At 38.7% G+C, this 24337-nt stretch overlaps 1 protein-coding gene, 1 non-coding gene and 1 pseudogene across 2 annotated transcripts in view; 1 reads left to right on the top strand and 2 right to left on the bottom strand.

Annotated features, from left to right (window-relative positions):
* The first annotated feature begins 972 nt into the window (after nt 1–972).
* ITGB8 (integrin subunit beta 8) overlaps nt 973–24337 on the top strand; it is an 81842-nt gene continuing 58477 nt past the window's right edge. Inside the window, exon 1 of the mRNA XM_010984668.3 lies at nt 973–2376. Within this exon, the coding sequence (XP_010982970.1) occupies nt 2250–2376 (127 nt within the window). The 5' untranslated portion in view covers nt 973–2249. The remainder of the gene's footprint in view (nt 2377–24337) is intronic.
* On the bottom strand, nt 6633–6705 carry TRNAS-GGA (transfer RNA serine (anticodon GGA)). Its single transcript has one exon. It is a non-coding gene; the product is annotated as a tRNA-Ser (tRNA).
* LOC135321687 (large ribosomal subunit protein eL31-like) lies at nt 9083–9715 on the bottom strand (annotated as a pseudogene).

Below are 24337 nucleotides of genomic sequence, written 5' to 3'. Positions count from 1 at the left end.
AGAAAGAAAGAAAGAAAAAAAAGAGCGAGAAAGCCTCCTACTTGTTTTTTTACTCCAAATATGGAGATGGAAACTATTAAACAAATAAGAAGGAAGGAAGGAAACTCCCGCATATTTCACCTTGACCTGGCTGGAATGCTCTGATGCCTCTAAGAGGCAGTGAAGAGATCAGGCAGGCTTCTAGTGGAAAAATGAGAGGTCAGACTTTACGAAGGGGAACCCCTCCTGCCCCTAGAGGAAAAAGAGAACCATCATTCTGTGTTTCGGTTGGAAACAGCGCCTTGTTTTCATTCTGGGGGACTGGGTTCCCTCCCTTGGCCTAGCGTAGTAGTAACGCGACCCTAGGAGACGCGCGGTTCTCCCGACATAACACACGCTCCCGGCTTGTACCTAAATTTCTGAGCTGCAAGCAGGCAGAAATGTCCTCCCACCTCCTCTCCTCAGCCTCTCTCTCCTGCTTCGCCGCCTTCTGTAACTTCTTTGTTTCGTTTATTTGGAAGGTGACGCTTAAGGTCAAAAAACCCACTGTGACTAGCAAAGCCTAGAGGCACCACCAGACGCTGGGAAGAGCTGGGCTGTCCAGCTCAGAGCTGAGGCTCCGAGTGGAGAAGGAGCCTCGAGAAATTTCGCTGCAATTGCCCCTGCGGACCGGCCCAACTCTCCAAGGGTTGGGGAGATGCCGGATGGTATTGGGGAGGGGCACAGGGTGAGGGTGAGCTCCTCACTCCTGACTCTGTAAGTGAAGTGGGCAGGGCGCGCCAGCGGAATAGAGGGTGTTGGGGGCGGGGAGAGGCCCAGGGATTCCACTTTGTGGAAGCTGCAGGGCAGTGAGTACCTCCTAACAAAGCAGCGCACAGCGTCAGGGTCTGAGCCTGGGGTTTGCGCGCAGCTGCCACCCGTGCTGAGCGAGTCTCTGCCCGCCAGGAGAGCGTTGCGGGGGTACAGGGTTCGGGGAGGAGGAGGAAGGAGAACAGGGTGTGCGATTCCTGATGCGCCGCTACGCATCAGGAGTTCATGGGAATGTTAACTATCAGAACCAAAGGAGAGAAAAAGAGCTGGAGTGAGCAAAACAAAGAGCGAGTGTGGGCCGCGGTGACTTCATGCCTCACAAATGTCCCGCCCACGCTGCTCCAAGCTTGTTGCTGCGCCGGAGCCGCCGCCGCGCCTGCGGGCGGCCAGGGCAAGCAGCTCTGTAGCGTGGGGCGGTTTCCTAGCAACTCGCAGCCCGAACGCGCCTAGCTACCCGCACTTTGGGAGTACCCCCCACCCCTCTACAAGCAGGGGGCTGGGGCAGAACCACTTCTCCCCCGCCCCTCACCAGCCTCTCCTCTTTTGCATCGTCTCCGGGGTGCACCCTATAGCGCGCCAGCTGTCCGGGCTCTGGATGGTGGGACGCCTGAGCCGCACACTGGGGCCAAAAAGGGGAGAGCACGAAGCTCCCGCCCGGTGAAGCCAGGCTCCTGCACCCCCGCGGAACCTCCTCTCCTGAGCTCGCTGCCCTGCAATCCACTCCAGGGCAAACGAGCTGCGATGCCCCGCTCTGTGTCTGCGGGCCCCGGCGGAGGCTTCTAGGGCGCTCCGGGGCCACCTCCCCCGGCGGATGGCACCTCAAACTTCCTCCCTCGCCAGCCAGGACTCTGCCGCTTCGACTTTGCCCGCCGCTCAGCTGAGGAGGCTGCAAGACTGCAACTAAGTGAAGTTGGCCTCCCTGCCCACCTGTGGAAGAAGCTCGAGCTGACTGATGCGCCATCGATTTTTTTCCCCTTCGGCCTCGCTGGCGTCCCCTCCCACAGATGCAGCATCACCCAGTGAATGTACATTAGGCTGGTTTTTCCCCCCAGCTTCAGGCTTTGTTTGGGTTTGATTGTGTTTGGCTCTTCGCTAAGCTGATTTATGCAGCAGAAGCCCCATCGGCTGAAGAGAGACAAAAGCTCTTTTTTTTGTCCCAGAGCCGGCTGCGGAGCCTTTGCTCGCGTCGCCGCCCCGGGTCATTTGCCTTTAGAGGAGGTGTTTTTCACGGAGATCGCGGGACCCGCGGTGCCGAGCTGGGAGGGCCGCGGGGGCCCTGAGATGCCGAGAGGTGCCCTGGCCGGCATACCTGCACCGTTTGCTTTGAGCCGCAGGGTCCGCCTGTCGGGCCTGCTGGAAACGTCCTAGCGACACTTGGCACTAAGCGCCCGGGAGGCGCGATCGCGCATACGGTTAGCAGCTAGGCGGCGGGCGCGGTGCAGTGCGGGCTGCTTTGCATTATGCGCCGCTCGGCCCTGGCTTTTTTTACTGCCACATTTGTCTGCCTGCAAAACTGCAGGCCAGGTCCTGCCCCATTCCTCCGGGCGGCCTGGATGTTTTCAGTTGTTCTTGGACTGGGCCAAAGTGGTAAGTTGTTTTGTTTTCTTTTGTTTTCTTCTCTTCCTCAAAGGTCTTGTGCTGTCACGAAGAGCATCCTAGCCAGGTAAGTGGCTCGATGACAGCCTTCATCTGCCCTAAGAACTTCAGAAGGGCGGGTGTGTGGCAGTGTCCTCCATCGCAGGCGGCCTGAAGGAGGCCAGGTGTCAAGCATTTCCGCCCTAGAGTGACAGCAATAACTATATGAGGAGACACTGTGTGTTTCTGAGGGAGGCAGTAATAGAATGGAAGTTTGGAAGGGTGGTGGGTCATATTTACAGAAGTCTATTTAGGGGTTCTACTCCATCCTTGAGGGCATCCTCCTTGAAGGTATCCTTGAAGATGCTCCTCATATTTCTAGTATGAGGGCCCACTAACCACTAGCTTGCATTTGATTTAAGGCTGAGGATAAATTGGTATGAGAGTGAGTCTTCTGTTTTTGAGTCCATAAAAGAAGAGGATGCCAGCTTGCAAATTTCTTCTATCACAGTGCTCAGCCTGAATGAATTAAACACATGAAGAATAGTCTTGCTTTTAAGTCACTGTTTTTTCAGCTCAAAAAAACCAATTTCTAGCTAATCGATCCCTCAGTCAGATCAATCCTTGAGACAGAGACCTTGAGACGAACCCTAGACCAGGATTCATAGCTTTTATTCCAGGCAAGCCACTTTTGTCAGAACTACCTGATTTGGAGATGATACTTCTTTAGAAAATATATTGTCTTAATTTTATAAATCACAAAGAAAAGCTCAAGTTAAATAGTGTATGAAAAGATGTTCTGGCACTTCTGAATTATATGCAAATGTTAAGGTGGCAGTACTGGATTGTTAACAAATGGTAAGACATACAGTAAGTAAAAGTAATGATCATGAATTTAGGAAGAGTTCTTACTGGTATTAAACATAGGCCAAATGTTTATTTTTACCAATGCAATAATTATTGCCATACTTTTTGAGAAAAATTTTACTTTATCTGTGTTTGGTCATTGAGCCCTTAAATTCTATTAGAGCCTTTCTCTGACCTCTCCTGTTGAATGAGAGTTAACTGTTTTGTAGACTAAAATGTTCTCCTGTGCTTTGAATTGATGAGACAAGTTTCTGCCTGAAGCTAATTAAAACCAAGTTATAACCTTATGAATAAGGGTTTGTAATGGAAACACGCTAGCTTCACTTATTGATCACATATATATTTGTCTAATATTTGTTACAAAGGAGATTTTCTGAGCCACATGAAATGAGAGCAATTAGAGTTAATTTTTATCTTGTGGTTACTTTTTGACTTTTAAATAAATTGATTTTAAAATAAGCGAAACTAAAAGCAAAGGAAATAGTAGCATTATCAATGACCTCTTAAGTGAAACATATATTTGTTGCAAATTTTCCACGGAGCATAATTCCATCCTGCGTTAATAAAATGACAAAGTATTTTTTCTAGATTTAGTAAATACACAAACATATACACTAGTAAAATGACCAAAATTTGTGTCCACAGAGTATATTCTGTCCCCAGTACATAGGCAAAGGAAAAAGTCCTGCCTATAGAATTTGCTAACAATACTGATATGTTTTTTAAATAATATTCATTGTGTTTGTAAAGATTAGTCAAGTTCTCATGTAATAGCATTGTATTTCCATCCAGTGACTGTAACTGATTTGAAGCAAATATTATGAATGGGCTCCCTTGCACCTGCAGTTGTGAAAAGGGAATGCTCATCTGAAATCAGAACAAGGCATCCTTTTCCCAGTCTCTGTCAATATACAAAGATTTCTGATGTATACTGGTTTGCACTGCAGTTAAAAAACATGCAAAACATTTAAATTATAGCCAGTACAACTCAGAAAATTAGAGATCAGAGTAAACTGCTGCACTTTTGTGATATAGCTACAAGTCTCAAATTATATGTCTTCATAGTACAAATTAGATACTTGCAGCAGAAAAGAAATTTAGATATCAGTTACAAAGGAAATCTTGTTCCCTTGCTCAGTAGTTTACACCAAGGAAATGCTGAGGGCAATAAAGCCATACAAAAGAAACCATAAACTGTACAACAACGTAATTTTGGTTTTAATTTCTGAAGTAGAATTTACAGGTCCCAGATTCATAGTGGACTTTTAATAACAAATATATAGTGAACAAGGGGGATATTATTTTAAAGATCTGAACATTATTCTTACCTAGAAAAAAATTATTGGAGTTTGTTTTTCAACTTTCCTTGCTGGAAATTACCGACAATCAGAGAAACAACAACACTATAAAATGGTTAATGAGTAACTGGAAAACACTAAAGAACACCTAGTGGTTAATATTTGAAGAGTTAATGTAGCAACACTGCTGTTTCTACATTTGCTAGTTTTAAAACATTAAAAATCTTTTTAACCTAAAATTTTATATAGCAATATCAGAGTGACAAATTTCAGAAATTACCGTTTCTTTTTAAAAACTGATAACTGTTGCAATGAAATTTCACCTCCTCTGCATAATCAACTATTTATTCTTTTACATAACCAGATTAGCATTGTTTTGTAAGTGTAGTATTACTTTACCTCAGAACATATTTCATAGCATAAGTGTTTTCAGAATTCTTTATGCTCACCTTTAAAGTGAAAGGATATTTAAGAGAACCAATGCTTCATTTTTAAAAATCTAGTTTTCCAAATTATTTTTGCACAATAAGCATCCAAATTAATTATATCATAAAGCAACTGATGTACTTTCTGATAAAAAAAAAAGGCTTGTGCTGTACGTGAAAAGGCTATGTATGTGCTGTATATGAAAGCAAAGTAGTTGATATGATTTGAAAAATGCCAGAAAAATTCCTTTGCCCCCAAGTAATTCCTTCACCTGTTACGAAATTATCAGAAATTTTATCATTTAAGGATTTCTTTGGATTAAGCATGGTGTTCACACTGTTTCTTCTAATTTTTAACTTGATATTATGGACATTTTCAAACACATACAGAAGAAGAAAGAACGGTATAAGGAATTACCATACACCCATCATCCAGCTTCATCAACCCTCAACTCAAGACCAACTTCTTTCATGTCTTCTCCCAGCTATTTCTTCTCCTTCCCTCACTGAGACTATTACAAAGCAAATATCTTGTATCATTTCATCTTAAAATATTTCAGTAAATCAAAATACTACTGAAGGAGAAACACATTGTCATTAATCCCCACAGCATGAACTTTTTAAGCTGAAATTTAGGGCCACAAGAATGTTCACTATCTTTAAAGGGAGGAATGCGGAAGTGAAGGAGGCAAGTAAAGACAAAGATGGTTTCAAGCATTTACTTTTCAGTCGTTCTATTATGGTTCCATTAAAGTATTTTTTTTAAGTATGCATGTATGTGAGAAAGAAAAAATACAGACAAATGTTACTTTATTTCAGTGGAATCACAGCAGGTATACCTCGTTTGAGTTTCAGTTTTAAGGGTTGTTCTCCCTGTCTCTTGAATCATTATTTTCTCCTCTCTACTAGATCATTTATAGCATATGCATATCCATACATGCTGTAATATCTCTCATCTTCTATTTCTTATTCTCTTTTATAGCAAAAATTCTTGAAAGAGTTGTCCATATTACTGTCTTCAATTCTCCTCACCTTCTCTTTTAATCCAATGCAGTCAGGCTTTCTTTATCACCTTTGAAGTTAAACACTCTGTTAAGGTCACAGTGACCTTCCTATTGTCAAATCTGATGGTGAATTCATAGTCTTCATTCTGCTTGACCTACCATCTGTCAGTGAGTTGACACTGTTGATCACTCCCACCTTTGAGAGTGGGAGTGATCCTTGGCTTCCAGGACCCACATTCTCTTGGTTTAAGCTCCTTTTCCATTCCTGATGTTGGTTCTTCCCCATGTCTCAAATTCCGAATAGAGGAGTGGCCCAGAATTCAGCCCTCAGACTTTCTCTTCCGGATACATACTGGGTCTCAGGTGAACTGATCCGGTCTTGGGTCTTAAATATTATTTGTATGCTGACACCTCCAGTCCTGACCTCTTATCTGATCTCCAGAGGGTCTAGCAAACTGCCTAGTCAACATCTCCGCTACATGTCTAAAGGCAAAGTTAACCCTAACACATTAAAAACCAAACTTCTAATTTTCTCCCTCAAGCTTGCCCCTTTCACAGTCTTCCTCATCTCAGTAAAGGGATGTCAGTCTTCCATTAGTTCAGGGTAATAATTCAGCAGCACTCTTTTTTTTGGGGTGGGGGTGGTAATTAAGTTTATTTATTATTCATTTTAACAGAGGTACTGGGGATTGAACCTAGGACCTCGTGCATTCCAAGCACACGCTCTACCACTGAGCTATACCCTCCCCTCGACAGCACTCTTGATTTCTGTTTGTCTCACATTCCACAGTCAGTTCACCACCTCCACTGCCTAATAAGCTGATTTTCCTGTGATTTTTTTGTTAATTCAGATTTGATAAAGGTTGAATTAATCTTGTAACTTTTTAAATGTAGGATATCTTCAAGTGGTAGAAACATTTATAGGACTCTAAAGAATAAGAAAACTGTCCAAGTGGAAAAAATTCTCAGAATAATTTTACCAGCTGATAATTTTTTAAATGTATGTTTAAGTCTGAAGATATATTATTTATTCTTGAATATACACACTGGCTTGATTGGACTGAAAATAAAATTAGCTAATAATTTTAATAAACCAGGGAAGTCATAGGATATAGTTTAGAAGAGAAAGAGACATTTTTTGAATAGAATTTAATATAGACAATTACAAAATAAATTATCACTTTTCATTCCAATTTGATATTTTTATGAGACATGAGAAATATCATGACATAGCAACACTACATTGTCTTTTCAGTTTTTCTGTACTCAATTTTGAATGAAACTTCCTTGGGACAAACAAAATTTTTGAGGTATTCTGGCCTGTGTTGCTTAGTTTAGGGCCTTTTCTGCCCCACCCGTTAAATTTGATTTATCCAGATACAGTTTATGTTAAATTTTACACTTTGTTCACCACTCTTCTCCCCCAAAGCCATTCTAATGACCACTTGATGGATGTGAGAGGATACAGTTTTGATCTAAAGTTCTTTTGTCTTTTAATAAATAGGGCCTGATGTGTAGAAACTATCCAGTTTTCTTAAAAAGTAATAAACTGTTTGCCTTGTGATGCAGTCCTTCTCTTGTTTGTACTTATTAAACAAAGATGCTCAAAGCATGCCTGTTATATAGCATTCTCAGTCAATTAAATAATGTCTTTTTGCTGGTTTGATAGGTCTCAGTGAGTAAATAATATAAAAATTATGTTACCTGTGAATATTATTGAATCTTACCTTACCAAACTGACATAAGGAAATAGTCTTTTTATATGTTCACTGAATGACCTGACAACATTCATAACCAACCCTGTATTGTTTATGTTCAGCCCTTCTTGGTCCTTAAAACTCTAGTCCCTGTGGCAGCCCAAGTTTACACGTTTAGTTGCCAGCATTAAGGACTGTGAGGCCCTATGTTATCTTCTCCAGTTATGCATGAAATATTTTCTGTAAGCTATTTATTATAAAAGAAGCCATAAGAAAAAATAAAATCTCATCCTATTGCATATTGTATTTTATTAAATTGAACAATTAAATACTGAACTTCTTAAGTAGGTGGCCTAATTGTTAATCTCTAAAGAAGTAACTTTTCTAATTGTATCCTAAAGATGCCATGTAAGTGTGACTTTTATATGTAGTGGAAAGAAAAGTGTAATGCTAATGTAATTTCACAAACACCTGGGTAGCTCTCACTCGGTGCCACGCACTAATATACTACATTAATTTAATCTTCATACTAACTCATACTAACTCACTCAAGGTCATCTAGCTAGTAAATGTAAGAGATGGGATTTGAACTCTGTTATGTTGCCTCATATTTGATTCAAAAAGTTTCTGGATGTTGCTCTAAGTTATACATTAAGTGTGACCGTCAGATGAAAGAAGGCCTTCATAAGGAGGGCCACAGTATATTTGGAAAAAGGCCTTTCATTCATCCCCTTTCTCAATTGTTGGTGTGCAAAGGTGAAGCATGGTAGAAATCTGAGTGTTTCAGGATTGTCCAGGAGGCAAGGAACCAATGGCCATAGGTACACATGCATGTGAGAACACAGAAACTAAGAACAGAGTTTGGGCCTCCTTCCCTGGAGATTCCCGGGCTCTGCCCTGTAACACTGTTGCCCTCACAAAGTAACTGCAGAGAGAAGGATAAAGATTCGTGAATTGGGGCATGGTCAAAGCATACCTCGTGGAAGCCCCCATATACTCTCAGCTCAACCTTAAATACACCTTACTATGGTTGTTTTCTACATGGGAGTAAGAAAGGCAGAGAAGACACGTGTCTTTATGGGAGTAACCTGTAATGAACCTCTACTTCCCACAGGATTTCCAATGTGTTATATATGTGTATGACTTGTGGTTGTGAAAGAGAAAGGAAAAGAGAAAGAGACTGACCTAATAAGTAGCTGGTAACCAGTTCAGTCAAAAGTGTTCCAAGGGAAAAAACCATGGTACTAGGTGTCACATTATTGATCAACATAGGGCTCATCACATTCCTGTTTCCTTGGAGCCACTCTATTATATAGCTTGACACTCTATATAGTTTAGTATGTTCATATTATTTTTTTCTCCATACATTTTTATAAAGTTGATATCCCTTCAGCTGTTAAATATTTGCAGTGATTAGCTATAGTCAATAGTCTACCAGTATTGGTCATTTAGAGCATGGCATTTCCAGTAAATGCCAGGCTCAAGGCATCTACTGTTATGCTTTCTTCAGGCAGAAGTTTTTAGTGTTTGTGTGTGTATGTGTTCAGTTTTATAAATATCTGACAATTAGCAATTAATTCACATCTATACTGTCTATAGATTTTTGAAAGTGATGACAGATACATAGGTAACAAACATATAGAGCTTATTTAGTGAATCTTCACCCTGGTTTTCTAGACAACCACATATGGATACAGTATAGGAGATTCCTTATTCCTTTGGCCCAGACAGTTTTGTTAAGCTTGGTGTCAACATACACATCTGCAGTTCCCATCTCCTTCATGGCAGATTTCCAGATCTCATTGAGTGCCTGAGGGTCCTGCTTCTTTTAAAGAATACTGCATGTATACACAGGTAAATACTGGTATCCAACTCACTGATGGCTGAATGGCTCCTCTTCTCATCACTTTTCTCTGTGGGAGCCATCCAAAGAATGCAAGGAATTGTGACTCTTCAGGCAGAGTTCAATACAGAGACATCAAAAGCTCTGTTAAGCACTAAGATTACAGCAGAGATCAAAACAGAGTCCCTGCTTTCATAATGCTTACGTTCTAATTGAAGAGGACAAATACATGTATGTACATGTGTATATGTGCATGATGTGTTATACATGATATACAATTTATCATATATAATATATATCATACATATGTGTGTGTATATCTCTGTTATATATGATAAAAAGAAGAAAATATAAAGCAGAGTGAGGGAATTGACCTGAGAAGGACTGGACAGACTACCATTATATACAGGATAGTCAGAGCAGGCCATTCTAATAAGATGACATTAAATTTCTTAAATTTTTTCTTTCAATGGCACACTTTTAAGACATTTCACAATCTTTCCTACAGTTTAGCTCCTTCTGGAAAAAGAGAGGAAAAAACATATGTTAGGATTTCTAAGCTGTTAACAGTAATAGGAATTTTCCCCTTTGCTATAAAAGGCTATATCACTTATGCCTAGGAATAAAAGAGTTGAAAGATAATAAAGGGTGACAAGATGATAAATGAGTGATTATAGGTGAAATGACTAAAGAAAAAAATGGAGATTTTTGTTTTTTTAGCATGAACTCTTTGTCTATAATGTTTTCTCAAGCTTAATCCCCTCCTATTAATACAATGCTATTAGAGTAGAGAAAGCCTGAAGTATTCATTCCATGAGCCAAATCTTTTGGCAAGTTCTATAAGCTTCCTAACTAGTCTCCATTATTTCAAATGTTTGTCCATATTTTACTTCCCTACTCAGAATCTTCCATGGCTCCCACTGTCTTCAAGCTCCTGTCCATGGTATGTGACTCCCTTCTACAGCATCCCATGCCCAACACTATGGCTCCTTGTTCATGTCTTGTCTCCACATCAATCTGTGACCTCCTTGAGAGGAGAAATTGTGCCTGTTGATTCTGCATTTTCAATGCCTGGCATGCAGTAGGTACTAATAAATTATCTGGAGTAAATGACTTAGTGAATGAAATGAGGACAATAGTGATCAGCTTTAAACTAGGCTACTAAGCAAATAAGCCCTACTCAGCTCTAATCTTCACAAGAATTTGAATTTTAAGAAATACAGTTTTCTTCTAAAAGTGAGTTCTACTATAAAAATTTTAACACCATAAAAATGTTTGTTTCTGCAGTCCCAGTCCACTCCAAAAAAGCAGTTTCTTGACTTGATAGGTGAATCTTTAGCAAAGATCAAAATAGAGACTTAGTATTTTTAACCTACTTTTTACAAATTTGTTTTGCTTTCAAATTTCTGTGTTAATAATTATTTTCATTATTCTAATTAAGTATGAAAAGTAATCCTGATCCTTTATTTTCAATGTGTATTTTAAAACTGATTTCTATTTAGATTATACAAACTAAAATTTGTAGTCATTTTAACCAAATACTAACAAAGGTAATGAAAAGACAAATGATTCTAATTTATTTAATCATTAGTCATTCAGATTTTCTTAAAGCACCTATATATAGCTTTGTGTCAAGCACTGTTCTGGAGTTAGAAGAGTAACAATAGTTAACATTTGTTAAGTATTTTCGGTATGCCAGACATGCTCCTATACATATGGTATGAAAATATATCTTTTAATGCCCACAACCCTTTGAAGTATGCATTCTGATAATTCCCATTTTACAGGTAAGCAAACTAGTTAGAGAGACATTGAATAACTTCTTCAAGATCTCTTAGCTAATAAGTTTTAGAACCAGAATTCAGACCTGCATGGGTTTGACCCTGCACTTTTAGCCGTCATTATAGACTATCTTTCAGGTGTCAGAGGAGTCCCTATCCTGAGCCTTGGAGGGCCCTTCTCTGGCCTTCTCCACAGGCAAGGAAATCCATGGGGCATACCTATCCAGAGTCTTCAATTCCTTTCTAGAGCATGTCTAGAATTCTCTGCCCAAACAGACCCAAACTACATTTTTTAGACTGAGCTTCCCATATGCCAAACCCTAGGAGAGGGGAAGTAAACAGAGCTTGGACATGTAGGCTGGAGTGTGTATGCAGATAAGTGATGGGCTATTTGTAGTGCAGAATAAAGCTAGAAGTGAGAGAGAAGAGGAGCAGATCAAGCAAGAGCTGGAGGAACAAAACACACTGCCAAGTTCCCAACCAGAAATCTCAAGAGTCTGATATTCTCAATTCAGACCTAGCCTTCTAGGGCATTTTCAATCTGTATTTATCAAGGTAGAAAAACAGAACTTATTTTACTTAATAGTTTCTTATCCTGGGTTGTAATTGTTAAATATTTAACCCTGTTATGCCTCCCTCCATTTGTACTCTTGCTTTTGGCCCTAAAAAAGTTAGGGGAAGACTTGTCTACTACATTAAATATTACTGGGAGGAGGGTGACAGACACTATAAGCACCATAGATCATTGCCTAAAAAGAACTACTTTGTTTCAAGGTGCTTTTGTCAGTAATTAAACGTCTTTTGGTAAAGACACTGAATTCTATTTCAGTGAAATACACTGAATTCTATTTTCTTGCAAATAGTGTCACAGTAAGAATCTAGTGTATGCATATTTTAAATTTAGTTTTGCCCTCTGTTAATTTAAAACACGTCACAGAAAAGGACATTTTCCTGACATGAATTAGCCAAATCTGGTTGAATTATTCAGCTGGCATATATTTAATATCTATAAGTGAATGAATGTGTAGGAAAACAGTGCCATACTGCCTTCATGGAATAAAAGGACTAATTTCAATTTAAAAATAAGTCTTAATGTGACCCCATTTATGTTTTTACAGTAAGTAAATTAGTATAGTTTATGTATCAAAGAAAAATATAATGAAGTCAAATTCCATTGGGATTTTATAATTTAATTAAAGCAGTCCTATCTTCCAACAAAAGTACTGGCATTGATTCTTGCTAGGAAACTACTAATATTAAATAGATATATTAAAATTTCTTATCTGACTTATTTTTTAAAATTCCCAAATAAAATTAGTTTAGGAAATAAGAAAAAGCTCATTAAATTAAAACTGCAGTGTTAAATTATAGTAGTCTTATTAGATATATACTCAAGATGATTCTAAAAGATTCTTTTGAGTGCTGTTATTCAAAGTACTAGATGTTCTTATTTTAAAGTCACATATAAAGTCTTAAAAAGTGGCCTTTCATGCTGACCTTCTCAAGGAACCAACTCTCTTTACCATAGTTATGTTGAAGATGTTTTACTCTCTTTTCCAGGTGTTTTTGTTATTGTTTTGTTCTAATCAACAAATACTGTTACATTTGTCAAAAATAGAGTCTGTTTCCTTTCTAGATCAGTATTGGTACAGTTTGATTATTCTAGAGAATTGCCCGAAAAATCACAGTCCCCAGGTAGTACAGAGTGAGCAGCCAAAGACTAGTTCAAGCTAAAGTCCGTGGGAGAGACTGAGTTAGGAAGTGGAGAGAAAGTCTGGTAATGAAGACAGGAGAATGGAAGACTAGAAATATGTCAGCTCTGAAGAAATGTGCCAAATATTTCTCATTAGGTATGTGAGGTGTGCAGTGGCTTTTGGTCGGGAATGTTTTGATGTTTTGGACCCAGCTTCCTTTTAGGATAGATAGAGTTGATATTTCAAGATATGCCTATAGTAAAATACAGCCACAGTCAAGGTACTGTTTTTCCAAATATATATATGGTACTAGGGTCCTATCCTTGGAATTGAACCACAAACATTTTCCAAGGCACAAGCATTTTTTCTAATTTCAGTAGGGGCCATACATTCAGCATAATTCCCTAGTAACTGTTACAGGTACTGGGTAGAGAGAAGAGCTGGATGGAAAACTTCATCTTTATGGAATGAGGGATGACCACTCCAAAGGCACTTTAGAAAATTATGAATTTGAACAAAGACAGTAATTAAAAGGAAAATTCCAAATTCTTCAGGATGGTAAGGAAGTACCTTAAGGAGTGCCAGACTACAGAATGTTTTTTCTAGCTGCCTGCTCAAGTTGGGCTACGAGGCCAGGCTTGCTGTACCTAATGATGTAAGGTGTTCATTGACCACAGTAGAATAAAGAATGCAGGAAAGTTCTGGGGTGTACAGTAATTGCTGTAGAACTGGTTGTTCTAGTTGGAAACAAAGAACTCACTGTAGAACTGTATTATTGGCAAAAGAATGACCTAGCTGGTCTCTTTCTTAGGCACGCCTCCTGAGGTATGTATTGCTTTATTGTTTTCTTGTACATTTGGTTTGGATTTTTATGGTGAATTGAACACAAGTGAACCATAATTTCAAAAGAAAACCTCTAAAAACGATACATAAGGCTCATGTTCCAAGAGAATTTATCTGGAAGATGATTAACACTTTAAAAGACACTCAAGAAGTGAGTTAGTTTCAGGTATTCTGAATTTTGTTTTAAAATGTCCCTTTTGATGAATGTTTTCATCCACAACCATCTAGAACCAGAACTCCTGATGAGAGCTAGTGTATATAATCACAGTGCCTAACCCCTGAGGTTGGTAATGGAAACACAAGGACTAAATGTTGTTAGTACCAGTCTTTAGTTCAGAGGATACAGCATGTTTGATGCTTCTAAAAGACTCCAAGGCCACACGATGCTCGGTAATATCTGATGAGACTAAGACAGGGTGTTAGAAGGGGAGGGGCATCCTGAACATGTAGCTGTACCCCAATGAAGGCAGCATGGCACAGCTGAAGAATAAGTCCTAGAGCCCCCTGTTAGGGTGCACATGGTGTTAATACACATGTTCAGGGCAGACCCTTCACTACTTGGAGGTCAGCATAGCATTGATGCCAGAGACCACTGCTCTCTGAGAACAGAGTTGCAGGCTAGATTATCTGGTGATATAGATTTGTTGGGGTAGAAATTGATTAATGGACATCATCAAAAGTCAGATATCAGGGATTTTTGGACAAATTTGTGTTTGACTTTGAAGTCTAAAAAAGATAAGTACTGCTTCTGACTGAATTACTTGGTAGTGCAGAAATGTTTGATCGGTCAGACCTATAACTGGATGTTACACCCTACTTCCCCACAGGATAGACTTCTCAACTACTGCCCAGATGGCATTTTTTTTTCCTCCTACATTGAGCACTTATTAATTCTTTTGGGTTTAATTTTTTTTAAAAACAAGAAAGCCCATATATAGAACTGGGTTTTTCTTGGCCCTTTCACTAAATTACATACAGGTATACGTTGGAGGTATTTTGGGTTGGATTCTAGACCATTGCAATAAAGCAAATACTGCAATAAAGAGAGTCACATGAATTTTTTGGTTTCTGAGTGCATATAAAAGTTATGTTTACACCATACTGTAGATTATTATGTGTGCAAAAGCATCATATCTAAAAAAATGTATATGCCTTAACTTGAAATACTTTATTGCTGAAAAATGTTAACCATCAGCTGAGCCTTCAGTAAGTCATAATCTTTTTCCTGGTGGAGGTTCTTGCCTCAATGTTGATGTCTGCTGACCAATCAGGGTGGTTGTTGCTGAAGGTAAGGGTGGCTCTGGCAATCTCTTAAAATAAGACAACAATGAAATTTGCTGCATCAACTGACTCTTCCTTTCACAGTTTCTCTGTAGTATGCAATGCTGCTTGACAGCATCTACCCATAGTAGAACTACTTTCAAAATTGAAATCAATCTTCTTAAAACCGGCCACTGCTTTAATCACCTAAGTTTATGTAATATTCTGATTCCTTTGTTGCTATTTCAACAATCTTCACAACATCTTCACCAGGAGTAGAATCTATCTCAAGAAGCCCCTTCCTTTGCTGATCCATAAGAAGCAACTCTTCATCTGTTAAAGTTTTCTTATGAGATTGTTGCAATTCAGTCATATCTTCAGGCTCCACATCTAATTTTAGTTCCTTCCTATTTCTACCACATCTGCAGTTACTTCCTCCACTAAAGTCTTGAACCCCTCAAAGTGATTCATGAGAGTTGGAATCAACTTCTTCCAAACTCCTGTTAACATTGATATTTTGACTTCTTCCCATGAATCACAAATGTTCTTAATGTCATTTAGGATGGCGAATCCTTTCAATGACATTAGGAACATTTGTGATTCATGGGAACAGGTCAAAATATCAATATTAGGTTTTGAATTTACCCAAACTCTTCAGAGGAATTACCAACTACAGCAGCAATAGCCTTATGCAAAGTATTTCTTAAATAATGAAACTTGAAAGTTGAAATTACTCCATCTCTGGGCTGCTGTGTTAACAAGCATGACAAATTAATCTTATTGTCCATTTCCATCAGAGTCCTTGGATGACCAAGTGCATTGTCAAGGAGAAGTAATATTTTGAAAGAAATCTTTTTTTCTAAGCAGTAATTCTCAACAGTGGTCTTAAAGTAGTCAGTAAAATGTGTCATAAACAGATATGCTTTCATCCAGGCTTTATTACTCCACTTATAGAACACAAGCAGAGTTGATTTAGTGTAATTCTTAAGGGTCCTCGGATTTTCAGAATGGCAAATGAGCACTGGCTTCAATTTAAAGTTACTAGCTGCATTAGCCCCCAAAGAGAGGCAGCCTCTCCTGTGAAGCTCTGGAGCCAGGCATTGACTTTTCCTCTCTAATTATGAAAGTCCTAGATGACATCTTCTTCCAATTTAAGGCTGCTTTGTCTACAATAAAAATCTGCTGCTTGGTGTAGACACCTATATTAGTTATCTTAGCTAGATCTTCTGGATAACTTGTAACTTCTATATCAGTTCTTGCTGCTTCACCTTGCACTTTTATTTTACAGAGACAGTTTCTTTCCTTAAACCTCATGAACCAACCTCTGCTAGCTTCCCACCTTTCTTCCACAGCGTCCTCACCTCTTGCAGCCTTCATATAGAACTGAAGAGAGTTAGGACCTTATTCTGGATTGGGCTTTGGCTTAAGAGAATGTTGTGGCTGATTCAGTCTTCTAAACCACCAAAACTTTATACCACTAAAACTTTCTTTGTATCAGCAGTAAGGCTGTTTCACTTTCCTGTCATTTGTGTGTTCACTGGAGTAGTATTTCTAATTTCCTTCAAGAATATTTCCTTTGCATTCACAACTTGACTAACTGTTTAATGCAAGAGGCCTAGCTTTCAGCCTGTCTTGGCTTTCAACATGCCTTTCTCACTAAGTTTAATCAGATTTAGTTTTTGATTTAAAGTGAGAGACATGGGACTCCTCCTTTCACTTGAATGTTTAGAGGTAACTGTACAGTTATTAATTGGCCTAATTCCAATATTGTTGTGTCTTGAGGAATAGGGACCCTGAGGAGAGGGAGAGAGACAAGGGAACAGCAGGTCGGTAGAGCAGCTGGAACATAGTATTTACCAATTAAGTTTGCCATCTTGTATGGGCATGGTTCATGTGCCTCAAAACAATTACAATAATATCAAAGATCACTTATCACAGATCACCATAACAAATATAATAATAATTAAAAAGTGTGAAATATTGTGAGAATTACCAAAATGTTGCACAGAGATATGAAGTGGAGCAAATGCTGATGGAAAAATGGCACCAGTAGACTTGCTTAAAGCAGGGTTATCACAAACCTTCTGTTTATAAAAAACACAGTATCTACAAAGTGCAGTAAAGCAAAGCACAATACAATGAAGTCATGCTGTAGATGCTCCTGGCTCTATGTTAAAGAATTCAAGTGCCAGAGTACTCCAGAATTGGCCCTGGAGTTCTGTGGAGCTACCATAATGGCAAAGGACCTACTAACTGGTTAATCCACCTTAGGACATTTGCTAGGGGGCACTTATTGACAAGCAGGGAACTAAAACACCCAGACAATCTCATGAAACATAAAATTTCCTAAACTTTGGAAGCCCATCTCTCCAGCACAGGGGACTACTATCTATGAATTTCCTACGAGGATAGAGGATGTGAGTTCCCAAGAACTTTACCCTTAATAGCACAAACTCACCTTTCTAAGGCCTTGAGGACAGTGTATGATAAGTGGCCTAGGATAGTCCAAATTAGTTGGTTATACAAGGCAAGCTGTTGGATGTTACCCAGATATATAGTGACCCCCTCCCCATCTAAAAGATCACAGTAGATACCACATGAAACTGGGAGACTGACAGGAAATTCTAGAATCTGAGAGGACATTACCAATAACTTGTATACCCATGCCATACTTGGGGAAAGGCCTTTCATTCATCCCCTTTCTCAACTGTTGGTGTGCAAAGGTGAAGTGTGGTGGAAATCCGGGTGTTTAGGGTTGTTGAGGAGGTCAGGAATCAATGACTACAATTACACATGTATGTGAGGGCGCAGAAATTGTGGAACAGAGTTTGGAGTCTGGTTGTCATTTACCTGGGAATACAGCAGAGCCTTCCAGGCCAGAAGGGGTACATAAACTGACCTATCTCTGCACACTAAGTAGATCTACAAAATGAGTCTGACACGGTAGAGAGGCACTCAAGAGCCTCAGTCATGGCGAGGAAGCAGCTCCTATTTACCATTCAAAAATAATCATACTTGATTTTATATTTAAAAAGGCAGCTTGGGGGTCTTTAGCTGAAGTGTAGAGATTGAACCTGAAAGGAGTATACGTCTAGCTGGGGCATAAGCAGTGCTCACACCTTCCCCTCTAACACTCCTTACTCCCATCTGAGTTTATTTTTCTCTACAGAAAGTGCTAGACATACAGCACTTTCTAGCATGCCAGACATTCTATTTATTTTGTCTATGGTCTGCCTCCTCCCATTAGAAATTGGTCAGGTCCCTAAACCTGGAGGGAAATATGAACAAGATAGCATCTGCCTCAATTATGTATCATTTTAAAGGAATAGACACTTAAACATACATTATAATTTAATATACTCTATAATTTAAACTGAGATCCAATAAGTGCTATCACTTAGATGTTTTTTCAACAATGACTGTGTGGAAAGCATAGTTGGAGGTGTGTAAAAAACATTAGGAAACAAAAGGACAAAAATCCTTATCCTCATAAGTCTTATATTTTGGGAGAAAAGGAAACAAAATAAATAGTAAGCATGGTTATAAGTAACTATATAGTATGTTAGAAAGTGATAAGTGCTATGAAATATAGTAGAGCAGATTAGGGGGGTGGGTGGGAGTTGCCATTTTAAATGGATTAGATAGGCTAAACCTCATTAAGAAAAGTGATGTTTGAGCAAAGTCTTGAAGGCAGTGGGAAAGTTAGCCTTGTGGATAATTGGAGGAGGGGATCGAAGAAAGGAAGAATATTAAGGGATATAAGAGATGTGAAATAGAGGAAAGGACTGAAGGTGGCAGATTGCTGGTGTCTGGATCCTAGAAGGAGTGAGTGAGACTGAAAGACAGTAGGTGGTGGTCAGAAAGGGTGATATGGGAAATATTGGGATTGTAGAGGGGTTGCAGTTACTAGTAATTACAAGGTCTAAAGCTGTGACCATGGAAAGTAGCTAAATCAGAATGGAGGACAAATAACTGGAGAAGAAAACAAGGAAGTGGGACATCTAGGTTTTGCAAAGATATTCTGCATACATACTGAAATTGCCAAGTATTGAAATAGGAGTAGTGTTGGAGACATGATAAGAAGGAATGAGTCAAAACTGTCTAGAAATGAGAAGGCATCACCATGGGGTCAGTAAATGCCTGTAGTAATTCAGGGTTCTGAATGATATAACCTAACTTAAGAGTTTCAAAGCTGGGAGAGGTTAGGGATGAGAAAGGGAGAATGCCCTGGAAATGGCAATGAGAACTAAGGAGGGCAGCTATCTGCCTCCAGGTCCAGTGTCATGAGGGTTATGGGAGACACAGCCATTACTTGTGAGGTCAGCAAGGGAAGCTGCATCCTCAAGGGCAGATCAAGGTTTTGTAAGGGCAAGAAGAAATAGGAGAAACTGATATACAGGGAATTCTTCTAAAAATGGACTATGAATTTTGGAGAGCACAAAAAGGGGGTTTCTGGAGTTATAAAAGAGTGCAGATGGTATACAAGATAAACTGTGTAGAACCTGATAGGAATTAGAATCCTTAGAGAAAATGAAGGGCACTTGAGAGTTTTAAGACTACTTGAAGGTACTGATGTAAACAGGGATAAGTCAGGTTAGTCTTTGTGAACTCAAGGTAGCTAGTGGTGACGAGGCTGTGAGTGGAAAGGGAAAGGTGCAGCTTCTGGGGCATGCTCTTGATTCTATGGAAGGAAGAGAAAAAGGTCTGAGAAAGCCTGACTTAGTTCTGGTGTGAAGGGGCTCACTCTATTCAATCTCCTTCCAAGTAGAAGATGCACTTTTTTGGGATGCCTTGGGGTACCCTTGACCCCAGATGTAGCTGACTATCTTGAGAAACACATTACCTGAAGATTATACCTGAAGGTGGTACAAACCAACAGTGCTTTGGAAGTAAAAGAGTTTAGTAAAGATTTTCTAAACTACCTAACATCATCTCCTCCCTGGAGGAATTTGTTTCTTGCTAAATATATTTACATATGTGTAATATGTAAATTATACACACTGTTGCATAATGTACAACTAACTAAATAAACAAATAAAACACAAATAACTAAATAGCATACATACAAATAACAATAATTCAATGCAGAATGTAAGGATAGCAATGCAAATTCTATAAGAATTTGAAGAGAGATCAGCTACACCTGAAAAGAGCAGGAAAGAACTGATGGCAGAGATGTGAAAGTGAGATGTGTCAAAACTGCATGCTGAAGGACTGGAAGGACTGAAATAGGGCAATGCCCAGGATGATGCTGCAGGCAGAGAGAGGAGGCATACATATTGACCATGACATAGGATATTAGGGGAAAAGTGAGAGAGTGAGCTAGATAAAGGTGGGTTTGTTTGAACTTTACTATCCAGGTGGTGGGAAATCATCGAGGGCTTTTTATTTGACTGTTTAATACAGTAGGCAATAATATATACAGTCAACCCTCAGTAACCAGGGGTTTCACATCCCTGGATTCAACCAACCGCACACTGAAAATATTTGGGGAAAATAATTCCATTAAGCTCCAAAAACAAAACTTTTATTTGCCACACACTGGCAATCATTTCCATAATATTTCCATTGTATTTACAAATATTTGCATGGCCTTAACATTGTATTAAGTGTCATAAGTAATTTACAGATGATTTAAAGTATGTGGGAGGATGGGTGTAGGCCATATGGAAATACTGTGCCATTTTATATAAGGGACTTGAGCATCCTTGGATTTTGGTATGTGGGGGTCCTGGTACCAATCCTCTACAGTACTGAGGAACAAATGTACAATGAATTTCAGTGGGAGATGCCCAAAGAAAAAGACTGTGAAAAAGTTGTTACAATAAAGCAAATGATAAATAATGAGGGTCTAAACTAGGGTGAAATCCACTAAGGGAGAAATGAATGCTAAAGATCCTGAGGTAAAAGCAGAAAGTCCTGGTCACTCACAGATTGTTGAGATGATGGTAGAGGGAGGAGACAAGGTTGACCACAAAGATTTGAAGCAGAATAACTAGGAAAATAATGTAATTAACAGAAATAGGTCAGCCAAGTCAGGAAGAGCACCTGGTTGATGGGAAGATGATTTTTATTTGATATTTGCAGCTTTTGAAGTTCCAGTAGGAATCTATGTGGGATGTCCAGAAGATTGTTGAAAATTCAAGACAGAAATTTGGGTGAGAGTTTGGAACTGCAGGTACTAATCTGTGGTCATGTGCAAGCAGGTGAGACAAAGTCATGTTAGTTCATGAAGCCATCAAGGTACAGAGTTTAGAATCCTTAGAGAAAATGAAGAGCACTTGAGAGTTTTAAGACTACTTGAAGGTACTGATGTAAACAGGGGTAAGTGAGGTCTTTGTGAACTCAAGGTAGCTAGTGGTGACAAGGCTGTGCGTGGCAAGGGGAAGGTGCAGGTTCTGGGGCATGCTCTTGATTCTATGGAAGGAAGAGAATAGGTCTGAGAAAGCCTGACTTAGTTCTGGTATGAAGGGGCTCACTCTATTCCTTTGTCTGAGCCCAAAAGTAAAATGAGCTTTGTAAGAGACGTTGAAGTATTTAGAATCATCTTTGGCTTGAAGATAGAAGAGATCTTACTATGGAGAATGGGATATTATTAAAGTGTACTTCGAACTATATCAGTATTAGTGCTAATAATAGTACTAATTACTAAGATACTTAATCTTACATTTGGTATTATTACCTACTCCTTTCAATTTTTCATGCTGCTGAAGTCTTGCAAAAACTTCCAAGCAGAATATAAAAAATAATATTTGAATTAGAAAAAAAATTTAGCTTCCCACAGCTGAATCCATTTGAAGGGGTGTTAAAATATCTTACCCCTTGATCTGAATAGAAGTTATATAAACCAGGTAAATATAGTATAGGGATAAATGACTTCAGTTGACCACAAATTGATCTGTAAGTCAAAAGATTTATATAATGTGCCACTGGTATACTTTTTAAAAAACACATGAAGCAATTTAATGTTTTTGTATATGCTCTCAAGAAAGGACTGTATTTCTCCACTATGCTCTGACTGTCCTTTATCTAACAAATAATACTCAGCATCTAAGTTAATTTACAATGCTAATTTGAAATAAACTTTATTGATAAAATTTATATCAATAAATTGACCTTACTGTTAAAAATTTACATCATTTAAAGTATCAATTGATGGATTTTTGACAAATGTATAGACCTGTGATATTAACACTACAGACAACATATAAACACTTCCATCCCAGCAAAAGTTTGCTTGTTAAAACATAAAATAATGTTAAAACATAAACAATGCATAATTCTGCATTACAGGCAAGTGATGGGTAACTGATATATCTAACATACAGGGTTTTGGATGATCTTTTAAAATATATCTTTCACATTTTAAACTGTATCTAGAATGTCCCAATAAACTGACAGAATCATACATGCTATAAAGCAAAAGTTCCCTACCAATCATGTCATTTTAAATCATGCTCTACTTTTTAAAGTGTTTTTATAGCTCAGTGGATAAAATACAGCACACAGAGAGAGGCATTTTCCCTACCTCATCAGCAAGAAGGCAAAACCTCAGCAAAGTTAAATTATGAAGCCAAGGTCAGAGAATAGGCAGTTAGGAGAAGAACAAGTTGCCTGCTACCCTGTTCCAGTTTTGGCTTCCAGGGTAGAACTGGAAATTCACAAATGGAAACTACAACTGCAAACACCATTTCAAGTGCTCTTGCCTAATTAGCATACAGCCCAGAACTGTCCCTTGGCAAGAGGTTGGGAAAACACAGTTGTAAAAGGAGAAGCTCTCCCCCATGATGAAAAAATGCCAACTAATCTGATTCAGACATTTGGTAAGACATTCAGCCTGGAGCTTTGGTGTTAAAATTAAAATCTTCCTTATATATAGAAATAAATGAAGTTTGCAAAGGGCACTGAAGTCCTTAGGAAAGTCTTTGGCACTGAGGATAGAAAATAATCCTATTGGGGAGAATCTAGCATCCTGATCATCTCTGGGGTGGGACTGATGATAGGAAAAGTAATGGCATACTACTAATATGAAAGAATTATTTTCAGCTTCATGGAAATTATTATTGAGTCATCACCTAAGAACTAATAATAGTATTAATTAGCAAAGGTTTTAAACCATACTTTGGAATAACTATCCTTATGTTATTCTCTATTCCATAAAGGACAATGTTTAAGAGAAAAGGCTCTGTAAAAAAAAAAAAAAAGCTTAGAACTGGTTTCAGACTTGGTCTCCGTACTTACTAGCTTACGTGACTTTGAGATGAAACTTTGCCTAAGTTTTAGTTGGTTCCTCATCTTTAAAATGGGCATAGTAGTGCTTTCCTCACAGGACTTTCACAAAGTTTCAGTGAGATAACACATGCACAGTGCTTGGTACAGTGTCCAAAACAGAAAAATCACTTGATAAATATTTGATTTTTTCCCTAATTTTATCGTATTGTATATATAAATTTTGAAGTGGCAGAGTCAGCTATAAGTGGTCTTTGAAATGTAATTACAGGAAAACCAAATACTGAATGAACTAAAATTCACTTTGAGTTTTATTTTCTTACTTAGAATAAAATTCTTTACAATATAGGGTGTTTCTTTGCTGCTCTAATCAAGAGCACACCTGCAACGTGACTTCAGTTTTAAAAGATAAAATGAAAAAAAAATGTATTCCTACTATCCTGGGGCATTTTTTTACCTTCTTATCTATGGCATTTGAGGTTTTGACATGAATAGCACTGTGATTTTTTTTTTAGGTGGAAGAAAGGAAAGCCATACCTGCCAAGAGTTGGAGAGGAAAATAGGAAGAGCCCCTGGAACTCTAGTGTGTTAGATTAAAAATATTATTTAGAGTAACAGGGGGAAACCGGTGAATATTTTGGCTTTTATAAAAAGGGAGTGTGCCTCATAAACAGGACAGTTGGAATGTATGGAAAAGTTCCAGTTAAAACAAGACAGAAAGCACATGACTAATATTGCTTTTCCAAGTTAGACAAATGCAGCTTTAACCAGAATTTGCCTCAGAGGGGCCTCTGGAGCCCTCCCCGAATCTTGAGATTTTGATCCTTTTTCAAGTTCCAAGTCTGAAGTAGGAAGGCTATATACTAAGAGATGCTGTTTGTTTGCCACTCACCTTTCTTTCTAAGTTTCCCACACATTGTCACAAATTCCCACCAGGTGACTGAATGTCAGAGACAAACTGATATGCTCAGGTAAAGGAGCAAATGCAAAACTGAATTTGAGCCTCATCAGGAATTTTTCTTGTTTTATGTT

The sequence above is a fragment of the Camelus dromedarius genome, chromosome 7 (assembly GCF_036321535.1).
Source record: "Camelus dromedarius isolate mCamDro1 chromosome 7, mCamDro1.pat, whole genome shotgun sequence".
Taxonomy (NCBI): Eukaryota; Metazoa; Chordata; class Mammalia; order Artiodactyla; family Camelidae; genus Camelus; species Camelus dromedarius.
Note: the sequence above shows the minus strand (reverse complement) of the source record. Positions and strands in the feature narration are given on the sequence as shown.